Source organism: Labrus bergylta, chromosome 16, assembly GCF_963930695.1.
Source record: "Labrus bergylta chromosome 16, fLabBer1.1, whole genome shotgun sequence".
NCBI lineage: Eukaryota > Metazoa > Chordata > Actinopteri > Labriformes > Labridae > Labrus > Labrus bergylta.
This window is the reverse complement of record NC_089210.1, coordinates 3,467,232-3,481,195: the sequence shown is the minus strand read 5'-3', so window position 1 is coordinate 3,481,195 and position 13,964 is coordinate 3,467,232. Positions and strand designations below refer to the sequence as shown.

At 44.9% G+C, this 13,964-nt stretch overlaps 1 protein-coding gene across 1 annotated transcript in view; it reads left to right on the top strand.

Moving 5' to 3' along the window:
- The window catches only part of LOC109994097 (RNA binding protein fox-1 homolog 3), a 441,124-nt gene that overhangs the window by 211,706 nt on the left and 215,454 nt on the right, over window positions 1-13,964 (top strand). The window contains exon 5 of the mRNA XM_065965158.1: window positions 4,382-4,475. Within this exon, the coding sequence (XP_065821230.1) occupies window positions 4,454-4,475 (22 nt within the window). The 5' untranslated portion in view covers window positions 4,382-4,453. The remainder of the gene's footprint in view (window positions 1-4,381; window positions 4,476-13,964) is intronic.

The window sequence follows — 13,964 nt, the reverse complement described above, 5'->3', positions numbered from 1 at the left end:
ATGCAATACTCACATAATAATAGTGAGTATTTTGTGAGTATGAACCAAGCTGCAATCTCCGGTGTGTTGAGTATGTGCAGAGAAACCTGAGATGTAGATAAACGATTCATCAGCATACATGCATTAGCTATGTTGGGTGTTTGGGGTGGATGTGAGGGCTGACACTGCCCCCCTCTATACCCCTGATGTGTCCAACACGCCCCTGCCTTTTGACAACAGCAGGGAGTCAATAACAGAAAGTAGTTGGTAGAAGTGGGGCAGATTACATGATCACAAAATAACTCCTGGAACACTCTGGACACCGCAGATGGATGGATTTAAAGAGTATGTGAGACCGGAGTTTTTCCCCTCTAAGTGCACAGTTATCACAGTGTCAAAGCTCTGAGAGAGGAAAAAAAGAAAACGGCATGATAGCCTCATCCTTAACTTCATTTCATTGTGGCTTCTGTGCATGTACATTATTCTCACGCACCCCTGTTGCCCCCTGCACAGCACAACAGATAAGAGATCTATAACTACAATCGGCAGTCTAGGGGGGGAAACCAAGGAGGAGGAGGGGCGGGGGCGGGGGGGGGGGCGGGGAAAGGGCTTTGTAAGGCCACGGGTCCCCGGCCTGCACCCCTGCGCTCCAGCATTGGGTAAAGAAACAGGCATTCGCGCTGACCTCAGAGCTGTTGTTTAATCACCAGGGCATTTTAATGGCTTGTCAGAGTAATGAAATATGGTCGGAGGCTACCTGGTGCAAACATTACGATAAATCCCCTCTCACGCGAGCCTACGCGCAGGCTTAATGGTTATAAATCATCACTTTGGGGAGAGAAAAAAAATGACAGCTATTAAAATAATGAATGGGATGATTAATTTTTCACATTAAAGATTAAAAGCTATGAGAGGTATCATCAGATATTTGAGCCGCCGTAAACGCTTGAAAGTGAGAGCTTATTTTCCCGCACTTTACGACGCCCTCCGTTTCTTCACTGTCATGCAAGTTTCTTCCCCCCCCCCCCTTTTTCTTTTCTTTTTTAGTATTTTTTACCCCCTTTCTTTTCAGTGTGTGTGCGCACTCGCCCCGACACACACACACACACAGGCAGGCATCCCTTACACCTAATTTGTGCTCTTGTAAAAAAAGTGCTCTGAGGGGGGAGAAAAAAGCCTTGAAGAACACTCATTGCTTGAGGCAGTACAGGACCCTCTCAGCCTCTCTGCGGGGGCTCCTCAAGGCTCTCACCGACATTATTTCACACCTCTAAAGCTGTCATACCTATAGCCTCAAACAAGAAGAAGAATAAGCCGGGCCAGAGGTAGTTTTTTTTTCTCTCTCAGCTTTTCCCCATGCTACATCCGCTCTGACGCTGGCGAGAGCTGATTAGTCAACTTCCTCGTTGTCGGTATATTACAAGACGTGCTGACTGAGCCCCCCCCCCCCCCCCCCCCCACATGCATATAGACAAAACCATGACAAGCTTCCTCTCTCTCCGTCAGATGGCTCCCAGGAGAAGGTGTGTTATTGCACGTACGTTTCCTAATTCCTCGCCGCGTTGTTCCCGACATATATCACCCAAATTGCGCGGCGAAAGATTAGAGAGGAGAAGCATAATTAGAACATTAATAACCATACATGTTAGGGAACATAAGTAATTGAGTTTTTTTTTTTTTTTTTTTTAATGATGAATGGGAATGTAAACAAAAGGCAGGAGAGAGCGAGCGCTTCAATTAGATCTTTTTTTCCGAGCAGCGTTGTGTCTCAGCAGAGACGGTTTGTTTTTTTTTCCGACGTGGGGCTTCTTCTTCCCGCCGTCGGCCCAATTATTTTCTGTGTTCCCCGGCAATGATGGCGTCGCTTGTCCATCTGCAGGCCTTCAAAGGGATATTCAAATCGACGGCTCCATTTGTTGGCATGAGAATAAATTGTTGGCTTGGAGTTTTTTTTTTTTTTGTATCTGCTCAGAGCAACGCCAGGTATTTGTGCAGCTAAAGTTATTTACAAAGTGGTGGGACATTTAAACGACTCCTCTGGCGTTTCCGCGTCCCTCTTTTACCCCCCCTCCCCCCTCCCTCCCCCCCCCCCCCGCTTTGAGTTCTGCCTCTTTTTGTTTCTTGTTTAAAACGTGTGTGTGTGTGTGTGTGTTTGTTTTTTTTCTGCTGTTTTCATTTCACATGCTGTCACCGGAGACGCCCACACCTCCTTCATGTCCTTCCAACTTCCTTTTCCCCCCCCCCCCTTTTTTTTTTTTCTCCTAATGATCCAGGGACACCAAATAAAGGGCCCACTGAAACAAAATGGCCACCTTAGCTGCCCACTTATATCTCAACCCCTTCCCTCTCGAAATCAATTCTGACATTTCATTCTGCCCTTATAGAAGGTAATGGTGCATTCAGAGGTTGTTACCGATAATGTTGAAACGGCATCGCTTGGTTTCATTGGATACCGTAACCTCTTCAGCTCCTCTCCTTCTCTTCACTCCACCTTCTTCTTCTTCCTCTTCCTCTCAGACGCCTCAAACATCTCTTTTTTGCACAAAGTGAGAGCTTTCTTCTTCTTCTTTCATTTTCTGTTAACAACCAACCAACCAGTGTTTGTATTTTTCCTCCCACTCTCGCGTTCACACAACATGAAGTGAAAACACTCTTTTAAGTCGGGCAGTCAATATGCTGTTTCTAATACATTATTTACCGCCTATGGGCTGTACATCAGAGTGCGCTAAACAACTGTTTCGGTTTTTTGCACTCGTAATCATGTCGAGAGAAATCACAGAGCCAGATGTCTGGCCCCCTCGTTTTACAGCATTTATGTTTTCCTCCGAGTTGATGTAAAATTCATCCTTCCCTGTTTTATTTATCCCCCCCTCCCCCCCCCCCAGTTTTCACAGACTCAACAATTAGTCAATTCCCAATCAACAAGAGAAAAGAAATTGCTTTTAATTACTTTTGATAAATGACAAATTGTGTTGGCACGGCTCCCCTGCAAATGCTTAATCAGGTGCTGGGCGGGGTAGGGAGGCGGGTACCGGGGAGAAGGGATTTCTGCTGGGATGAAATCAATGCGCTTTCTCCGCGGTTCACCGGCTGGGCTTCTGGGCGGCAGCCAACCCGAAGGAAGGCCTGCACCAGATACAGCAGTCAGCAGAAAAAAGAGAGTGCAGCCGCTGTATGAGAGCTGCCACACACTGAGGCGTAAACATGGCTGCAAATCTATTGCACCGTATGTAGCAGAAGAACTCTGTGCAGGTTCTAATGATGAGATGACAGTGATGCACATGCACACTCAGACACAGTTATGCACTCGTTCACTCACTCCCTCTGTAACCACAATTATAAAGTCCCTGGCAGATCATCTGATTACATAAATGTAATAACACCTTTCAAATGAATTGTAACCATATGTTCTGTGCCCAAATATAATTACAAAAGTGCTCCAGCATCATTTCTTTTGTTCAAAGATTCACTTAGAGACAGACTTAACAGGTCCCCTTTCTTCAATTTTTTAGATTTACCGAGGATTAGAAGAAAGAGGTGTTCAAATCTGCAACCCCTAGATCCTCAGAAAAACTGAGACGCTGTGTGAGAAACATCAAAACCCACATATTTGATTTCAAACAGCACAAAGACAACATGTCAAGTTTTCAGACTCAGAAAAATGTCATTGTATTTGGAAAATGAAAAAGAAAAAGTTGGGCCTTGAATTTGGAGATTTCTTCAGATTCTCCAAAAAATGTTGATGCTATTTTTGTGATGTAGATGATGAAATCCCCAGATTCTTTGCATTTCTGGTTGAAAAAAAACATTATTCCTGGGCGCTGATTTGCCTTGCGGTTATGTTGTGCACCCAATTTACGTGGGATATAGTCCTCTTTGTCGAGAACAGCCAACATATCTGTCATCAGCGATGTTGCCAGATGTGTTACCATCATGTATGTGTGGAAAACAAAGACTAGAACTTGCACTTAACTTGAATCTGGCAACAAAATGCATCCTTACGACATCATCCTTACGGAAAATACTACTGTAGTGTGTTTAGAAATAATTCTGACATGTAAAGGGTTAAGGGGGTTAACAGTCTTGGTTTGCCACAGTCCTGGTTTAATAGGTCCCTCTGGGGCATGGATTCTACAAAACGTTATGCATCATGTCCGGGTGAATTTCTCAAACTTTGACAGAAACAGGCCCGTTTGTTTCCTCCTGTTTTCAAACTTTGAGCTAAGCTAGGCTAACCACAGCTTCACTTCAGCCATATACTGAGCCACTAGACGTATCATGGCGTTAATCCAACTTCTCTTCTTTCACTCTCAGAGAAGAATGCATACAATCAAAGCACCCCGCAAAATATGTTCCTAAGTTTGTATTTCTAACCGGAGCTTTACTTTGTCCCTCTCTGCAGAGTTCTTCAGGACCTGTGGCAGCAGCAGCGAGTCAAGTGACCCAGCTTCAGCCCGACCGGCTTTACCTGTACATGGAGACCCCCAGCTGGGCAGGTAAGCCCCTCAACAGAACCTCTTTAAGCGACTCATGACTTCACCCTGCATGTCATATCCTGTCTGTCTGCAACTTACACCCAGTCGCACTCCAGGTTTGTTTCTTTGCACTGAGCCGAGGTGGAGAAGTTTACAGGTTCACTCTGAACAAATGAAAGTGTCTAATTTTTCATGCGATCCAAAAAGCTTACGATGTTTTCTATATATTTTTTTGCCTTTCTTGCTTCTCAAAAACTCCCAATTTGAATTTACAACTCCTAGAATCTGGGTGTAGAGAGGAATGGATTACCGTCTGCGCCCGCATGGCCTCCTTCTTCTGAACTAAACCAACAGAAGAACAGTTTTTGAGTCCTCTCTCAGAACTTTAACGGGCAGCCAAAGTGACATCCATCGTGTAAATCTGAAAGAGGAAAACAGATGAAACCTAAAAAATGTTTTCTTCAATCATTTACTGTACAGTACATCTGTGCTGGAGTTCTTTATCTTTGTCATTTTCAAAAAGACCTGAACCTGAACATTTGAAGAACAGATGCGTCTGTGGTTTTTTTTTTGAAAGCTTTTTTGTAGCTTCTGCAGCTGCTTCCTGTCGATGTTTGGTGATGTACATCCCTCTCCCGTGCACGCTTCGTTTGGAAAGCGAGGCTCGTTTTTTTCAGGATGGTTATTTAAGAGCTTGTGTTCAGCCCCGGCCTCACACCAGGAGCTCCAGGAGTTTTTTTTTAGGGGGAAAACGGCTTCACGCCCTTCTCGCTGTGGACGCGCCGTTACTGTAATATAGCCTGTATGTATGCACGCCTTACTCTCCCCTATCCGGCCATATTGTGCTAATGTGTGCTGGTTAAGTAGCGGAAGACTAGAGAAAGACTCTTATCCATATGCCGGAGAGCCCAGGAGCCGGCTGGATCTCTCCCCAGATGGAGTCCTCTGCCTCCCCTCCCCGTCCTCGGCGGAGCCATATAGCAGGTGGCGGCGAGGATCAATGGGCCTCCGCCATTACCTCCTCTCCACTTCACATCTCCAGCCTCATCTCCAAAGGGGGTGGGGGGGGGGGGTCGGCCCGCGGGGGGGCACGCTGCGCATCTCGCTGCAGCACACCGGGAGAAATAGGGACGTTTTCCATTAGTCTAATTGCTCGGTTATAGTTCTATATTATTGCCGTGATCACCACTGCGGCGTTGGTAATGATGGACCTCCCGTGCCCCCCACATATAGCCGGTGGGTGTTATGTCTCCCCCGTCGCCGCCCATTGAAAAACTCAGCTTGTGCGGTGGGTGTAGGAGGAGAGAACACAAAACTTAATGCAGAGAAGGAAAACAGGAGGATAAACACACAAAACCAAAAAAAAACAAAAAGAAGAGAGAGGGAGCTCTTCAAATGTTTTGATGTAAGAGTTTAATCAAATAGCCGCAGCTATTTACATTCTCAACAGGTGCGGCGGCGGCGTCGGGCCTGATTTATGGAATAAACACTGCACTTCTAGTGCTTGTTCATTTGCCTCGGCGAGCAAAAAGAAACTGGCAATACGGGGCTAATTTGCGATAATTTGCTGCTGCTGCTGTGGCCACTGGTTAAGAATGTTTATATAATCATGATATAATAAGAAAAATGAAAATGAGTTTTCACGCAAGGTTCAGGCCCCGTCAAACACAGCTCACGGACCCCCGCTAAATGATAATTACGTTCCTCGAGCACGGCATTACATTTTACCCTCTTAACACGGACTTTTATTCACGCTAAATGGGAGGGAGTGTTATTTTCATTCGGCGGGGCGATACGACCCCGGTATTATTCTCCACATCTGAGCTCCCCTTATACAGTACAAGATCCCCCCCCCCCCCCCCCCACCACCACCCCTCCCTCCCTCCCTCCCTCCACCACCTTCCCTTTCCTCCTCAATCAGCGATTACACGAGGAGTCTTCCATCAGTCAGCAGACGAGGTGAGGATTATAATGAATTAATTTGCCCTCAAAGACTCCTGCCTTTCTTCCTCTGTTTATAATATCCCATTAGCATAACGCGCTCGCTTATGTTTGGAGACGTTTGGCAAAGCTTCAGTGTAAGCTCAGCCCGTCTAATCGCCGCTGAATATTTCACAGCCGAACCTGTAGCTCTGCCTCCCCCCCTCTCCCCCCACAGGTCATGCACATAAAAGCTGCTTCCTGTTTTTGGGGGGGGATTTCTCCATCGTATACAGTACATTAGATCGCCTTGCATTCCTTTGGAAGGAGAGAAAATCCTTGGCTGTAAATCCTGCGTTTTAATTTTTTCTTTTTTTTTACACAGGTATTGATCTTTTTGCCTTTTGCTGCGGGGGCTTGTGTTCACATAAAAGGCCCACTGATGTAGCAGAGCTTATTAAACAAATAGGCCAGAGAACAAGGCCACAATCGCTTTGAATCATGGAGGAGGTTTGCCCCCCCCCCCCCCCCCCCCCCCCCACCACCACGTCTTAAAGCGCCGATGTATCAAATATGAAACGCTCCGCTAACAAGGTGTGTAATCTATTTTAATCAGATCATATTTTATGAAACAAGGAGAGAGGGGTTGAATTTAAGTAAGAGAGAAAGATGGAGATTCTGGCGGCGCGATGTGGGAGGATGGGGGGGGGGATTGTATTTTGAAATTGAATGTGACGGCCGGGGGACCATGACTTGATTTTACATGCATGGCTTTATAATGAAGCCGCGCCAAATGGTCAGTTATGGTTAACTTTAGGGAGGGGAGGGGGGGCCTCGCTGTAATGGGAGGCTAATTCGGCGCCCATAACGCCTTGACAGGCTGCAGAGCGGAGCTGGAATATGGATAAGGATGTGCGTCGGAGGCTCGGGGGCTGAAGTAAAAGGTCTGTATTTGTCTGCAAATTACCAGGTTGCCTGAGGATATAACAGGGTCAACAGCAGCAGCGGCGTCTTTTCCCTGAGTGTACACAGCTGCGTCGCAGACATAAATATGATACAGAAACACACTCAGTCAGACGATACACTCGCTAACTCGCTCAAAGTGACTCGCAGGAGCGACTTCATGTTGTCATCGCAATTCAGGCCATGATCCTTCTTATATATCTTTACACTGGCTGGGCTCGTAGCCGAGTGTTTTCAATCACCCTCTTTTTTTTTTTCTTTGCGCCATAAATTGTTTCAGATCCTGTGACACTACACTTGGTTATGAATATATGAATATATATATACATACACTCCCCAAGACCTTTGGAAGCTCCGCTAGTCACCCAAGGTAATGGATAGAGAGACATTATATACTGCTCAGGGAGGCACCACTTGGATTTTTTTTTAATAATCACAAGAAAACATTTGACATCAAGTCTCTGCCCAGAATACTAAAAAAAAAAAAAAAAAAACATAATTTAGTTTGAGTTTTATTTTGAAGTTAACAGTGTCGTACACTTCCTCCCCGTCCTGCTGCTGCTGCTGTAATAATCTCAGAGAGATATCATTGATTCTGCTGCGGGAGGCAACACTTTCAGAACATATTTTTACAGGTCTCGGCGAGGAAATATTCAAAGGAGGCCCCAGCTTAACCGATTTTGAGGTCTGAAGAATAAAAAGTCGAAAAAGTTTTTTGAATTCCTCCAGGAGATCGCTTCACCCTGGAGCAACAAAATGGCCCAAAGTGGTCACAATGTCCTGTCATAGTTCTCGTAGTTAGCCTCAAATGGCTAATCTAAGTGTCTGAATTTAGGATCCCTGCAGCGATAGAGCTTTTTCTCTTGCGGTAAGATCCTGATTTTTTAACAACAGTGGTCACATCTCGGCCCACGAAACTCCTTTAACAGAAACACTGATTTTAACATTCTGGACACACTCACTAGTGGCTGTACTTCCACAACCTCGATCAGTCCGTTTTTTTGTGTTGTATTTCGGTGTTTAATGTGAATATTTAGGATGCATTTTTGTAGAATCATCAAGACAAGCAACTCCTGTTCTGCAGGATATTGTGGACTTAATTTTAAAAGTGAAGTTTACAGTGTCATGCAAACCAGTTTCTACCAAAATGACAGATAAAATATATCCATTGATTAGCAGAAATATATGATTCACTATAATGAGAATCCCACATCCTGTAAACAAGGCCAAAGAAATCCATCCTATCAGTTATTGTTCCTCTGTTTGTAATGTCTCTAATGTCATGTGGAGAGGACAAGTGTGATTTTTGATCCCCTTTCAGTGCTTTGCATCGTGTAAAACTCTCCAAATACCTTCATTCTTGTGGTCTTCAATGTTTCCAGGACCCCCCTGATAACCACTACAGGGATGATGAGGAAAGAAATAGAGAGGGGGGGAGGAGGAAGAGGAGGGGTGCCTGCGTCTTTAAAAGCTAGATGGAGTGAGGGAGTGGGGCGGACGGGTGGCTGGCAGGATTGTGCTGACGGCAGGGCTTTGGTTCAGAGCATGCCCATTAGAGGGAGCCATAAATCCTGGGCTCTCTGGGCCGGGCTGTGTCAGCAGTCCACTGAATGAATTGATTTTAAACGCCACTGAAAAAAAAAAAAGAGAAAGTGCGAGAGAGAGAGAAAGACAGAGAGAGAGAGGGAGGGAGAGAGAGTGACTATTTAATTCACCCCTCCGCCAGAAGCCCACACCCCACCAACCACCGCCCCCCCACCCCTCCCTGTTCCACCCCGCTTCTCAATTCAGGACTGAAAAAAAAAAAAGGGGGAGGAGAGAAAGTCTAGAAACACTGAAACTGTCACCAGCAACAAGCCCAGGGCTACGCGGCCCCCACGCGTTTGATTTAAACAGGAGGGGAGACACACAAACCAAATACATAATCTCAAATTCCATACAGCATTTTGTTCTCTCCCACCCCTCTAATTTTTCTCTCTCTCAGCCCTCTCCTTTTAAATCTCCACAAGAGAAATGAGACATATCGTAAAAAAAAAAAAAAGAGAGAATGAAAAAGAAGAAGAGGCACCGCTGCATTTGAATTTCAAATGTGTTGGATTTTGAAATTGATGTATGTGTTTATTCATTTACGAGCAGCATCCATGTGTGCATGCATTTATATATTATCAGCAGCAATGAAACGCTGCAAAGAAGGCTCGTAGCACGGCTCCCCCCCCCCCCCGCGCCCGCCCCCCTCGTCTTTGTTTCAGTGTAAGAAATATGTCTGCAAACAGACACACAGTAAATTGTGCATGAGGACCAGTATCAGTGCAGCCGGACTTATTTAATGTAAACACATTTAGTATCTGAACCAACTTTGTGTTTGTCACACTTTATACCCACGCTCTGACATCCCTCTGTGTACCAACCTGTTGGTGTGTCCTCAAACACGACGCTGAGAGGTTGTTTTTTCTTCTTTTTCTGTTGAACAATGTTTCAGAGACACAACAGAGGCTGGCCTGAAGACACCTGCAATATTACTGGAATAGAACGTTAAGGACAGAGCATTTTAAGCATGCAAAATCCCAATGGCAAAACAATAATTTAGATGTTTTCAGCACTTTAATGCAACAATATGTCGAAGGACTTTGCACACATATGACTCTGCAAGCATCTTCCCGCGAGATGACCTCGCTCTGCTGCCAAAGTTACAAAATGCAGTTTATTTATTATTTGTTATTCTGTTAGATCCACATTTAATAACTTCTATTTTAAGGTGTAAACGTTGCATATTGTTGCTTTACCTCCCATCAACACCTGAACAAAAGGAGCCAGACTCTATATTTAAACACAAGTCTTTTTTTAGATAAATTGTGCATTATGCAATATGTTAGTCTTTGTCCACACAAACATCCTCACACTGCCAAGCTTTGCCAAGGAACTTTTGTTCAACATTATCCAAATATATCTGTGCTAGTGTAAGCTAAAGCCCAAGCTGTGGCTTTTTGAACTTCTGCAGCAGTAAAGAGAGCTTGAGCAGGTGTAGCAGAAACAACACCTGTGCACTGTTTCCTCCTGTGCGTTAGCTATTTTAGTTCTCTTTGAGACAATTGGTTATTAATTTCTGTGCTATTGGTTATCTCATACTGCTGCTAAAGATGATCCCAACTCTCACACATGAACCTGGCATGATGACGCTGTCACATGAGATCAGAGAATTAATAACCTTCATGTTTTGGACGTTTTCTCCCTGATATGTTTTCTTAAAGATCTTTTCTTCCACTGTTTCAACATTTAACAAATGCAATGTTTGCATACGTTGTCTGCAGACATGACTGACTCAGAGTGCTAAGTGCTAGGTCTGGAGTGAGGGGGGAGGATGTATGAGGCAGGGGCCCTCTGCAAAAAATGAATGAAGGGCCCCTCCAACCACTGTTATATCTAGCAGAGTCACGACGCTCTTCCTCTTCAAGTGGTTTTCATTGACGGACTTTGGTTTTCCACAAGAGCAATACATGATATGCTAAGCAGGACAATGAGAGTGAGTGCTGTCAGATAGGGCCCCATTAGGGAGGTTTCCGACTGCCGTTGCAAAATTTGTGCATTTTGAGGTACTGCTGTGGTTTAAAGTGTCTAAAAATGTAAAAATTCTGGTTGGCGTTTTTTTTTTTTCGGATTTTGAAAATTAAAAAAAAATCAGAGAATCGAAAAAGACCAAGTACTTTGAGTTTTCTGCTGTGTCTTTCATCACTACACTGATTTACACAAGTCTGGGACCCCAAGCAGTTTCCTGTTGACAAGCAGCACCTCTGTGGAGAGGAGCAGGTTAGTGGTTGGAGTTCAAACACTTGAAAACATTTGTTGAATGTATTCAAACAAAGTAGCACGGTTTAAGTTTAAAGGATGTTTTAATCGCCCCTTTTCTGTTTTGTTTTTAATAATTTGGGCAACTACATTTAGTGACTTGGTGGCCATTTGGATAAGTGGTTGTCTACATCATTTGAGGAATTATTTGTTGACATTTTCCTCTTTTTTTTTTCTGTCTAATCTTTTTTTTCCAGTCTGCCATCTGGCACTGGGAAAGTAGAACACAGAGGATTTATCACAAGTTATTTACTGCAGTAAAAAAAAGGGGATGAGAACCACAAAGTAAAATGTGCCTTTACACCAAAAACACTTTGCAAAATTAGCTTGAGGCTAATTTAGCTAATTGGAAGTCGTGGAATCCAGTGGAAGTAGCAACATATTGAGAGGATATATCACTGTTAGTGTCTCGGCGTCACGGCGACTTACATCAGCACTGTGTGAAAACGACGTTATGAATAAGAGGAGCCTGACGCACTTTTTAGTTGTTTTTTTACTTATTTATTTTTCATCAGAAAATTCTGTTGTCATTTCAACATGGATTGATATGAAGTGGATTGGGGCTTGGTTGGGGGCGGGTGTTTGGTTGGGGTGGTGGGGGGAGCGACGTCCTCTCTGGCTCATTACGCTGTTTAAAGAGCCGGCGCCTTCGAATCACCTGCCCGGCTCCACGCTTCAAACAAGCTCAGCCACCAGGGATCATACATCAACTTCCCCATCGGTCCCCTCCGGCTTCACTTTTTTCCCCCACCACTCGCCTCACCAACACACGACTCTCACATGTAACGGCGAAACAGAAAGCACCGCTGGTTGAATACTGATGTCACAACCTTCCACAAACAGAATAATAAATTAGCAACAAACCAGCCTGATGTTGTTCTGCATGCCATCATACATTTTGTCCCAACGCTTCCAGTGGATTTTCGCAGCATCCGAGGCCCGGTTTGTGGCCTCCAACAATCCCATTGCACGGCTCTTCTTCTTCTTCTGCATGTGCAAAGTACACTTTCTCATGCCTAATTACCCACAGGCGAAGGCATGAAGAGGACTCGCTGTGTATTACCACAAAGATTGCGAGGATATTTCACTTTGAAAAATGGCAAAGCACACAGGACTAAGGGCTTGATTACAAGGAGCGGGGCGCACAGCCTCTACATCTTCCTTCCCTCATTTCAATTATGGCTGACTGGAGGCACGGTGCTGCCACCGTCCTCAAATAAAACTAAAATATGATAAAGCTGAAATATCAGGCCCGGGACCGCTCCCCGCCTCGAGCCATGTAAGGGAGCAGATACCCGGCACGTAATTACAACATTTGCCAATATTTTTTTGACGGGAGTTTCAACGTGGATATGAGTGAAAAGGAGGATGGGGGGGGGGGAGGGGGACAGCATGAAGAGCATTCATAGCACATGATAAAATGCACATATCATTTCTGCCCTTCCCTGTGGATAACAGGAGACATGCATGCATTGAGCTGCCACCACTCTGCACCCCATACATGTGGAAGTGTATGGGATAGCGGTGTTATTTTGAAGTTGCAAGATCATTACTCATGTGCGAGATGCACGAGCTTAGCGAGAGAGGAATCCGCTGTCATAACAGAGGACGGCGGTGAGCATGGGGAGTGCTGGAAAAGAGCATGTCGTTTCAAGTCACATGTTTTCATGAAGAATGCGTTCCTGTGTTTTGAAATGAGGCATCTGAACAGTCAAAGCGGCTGCATGCAAATATGATTGAAGAGAAGAGAAGAGAAGGCAGAGGATAGATGCTACAGAGCATTTTTCTTTATTCAACTCATGTTTGCCCTTTTAAAAAATCTGCCCCCTTACGACCCCCTGCAGCCAGAGGTGATGCACGATGTGGCCGATGTCTCACCGTGACGCCGCCCCCCTCCTCCCCCTCTCCCCCAACAAGGTGGATTTCCTCTGGTACTACAGGTTCCTCGATGGCCTCGGCACCGCGGGCGACCGCGTTCCCGCCCTCTGTTACGTCAGTGTTAATAACAGTCTGGCATGCTGTCTTTGACACGCGGGGTCAACGCTCTGCAGATCCAGGGGGCTTTCAGAGGAAAATCCCAGCCAGCGTGGTGCAGAGATTTCCTGCATCCCAGGGAGCATGAGAATGAACGCGAATTGACAGGAGGATTCGCAACGAGTGTAATCTATCTTAGCACATTTTGAATTTAACCACTAATTGCTCTGAGAATATAGTCTCGGTTCAAGCTTTGTTTTGTTTGTGTGGAGCAACAGTTTAGAAGATTTAAAGGATTAAAATTTAGGAAAAAACACACATGTTTATGAAACGTGCATGCTGGGACCTGACATGTCAACTCTCAGAAGAGTTATCTCGTTTGAATTCAGAGCAGCAGTGTGGCTGTAAAAAAGTAGAAAACGTTGTCGGTAGCTTCTTTGTTATTTTCTTCATGGAATTATTGATTCAAACTAATAAAGGAAAAACTTTGAAGTCCAAGAACTTAAGACATTCTGTGAAGTATATCCTCGTATAGATCTTATCTCGCTCATTAAATGCGATAAACAACCTTTTTTTTCCTCTCCTCCTCCGACATGATTTACCGGACGCGGTCACAAGAGCTCCTTCAGATAAAGAATCTCAGTCTCGCCGTTTTGTTTCTTCATGTTGTCATTTTTTATCTCGGGACACTTGAAGTATAGCTCCAGCAGCTGCTTTTCAAAAGGAAGGAAATGTTTTTGTTTTTTTTTCTTTCAAAAGGGAAGGAGCCTCTGCAGCAGAATCAAGAACAATTCCGCCCCCCTTCGCTCG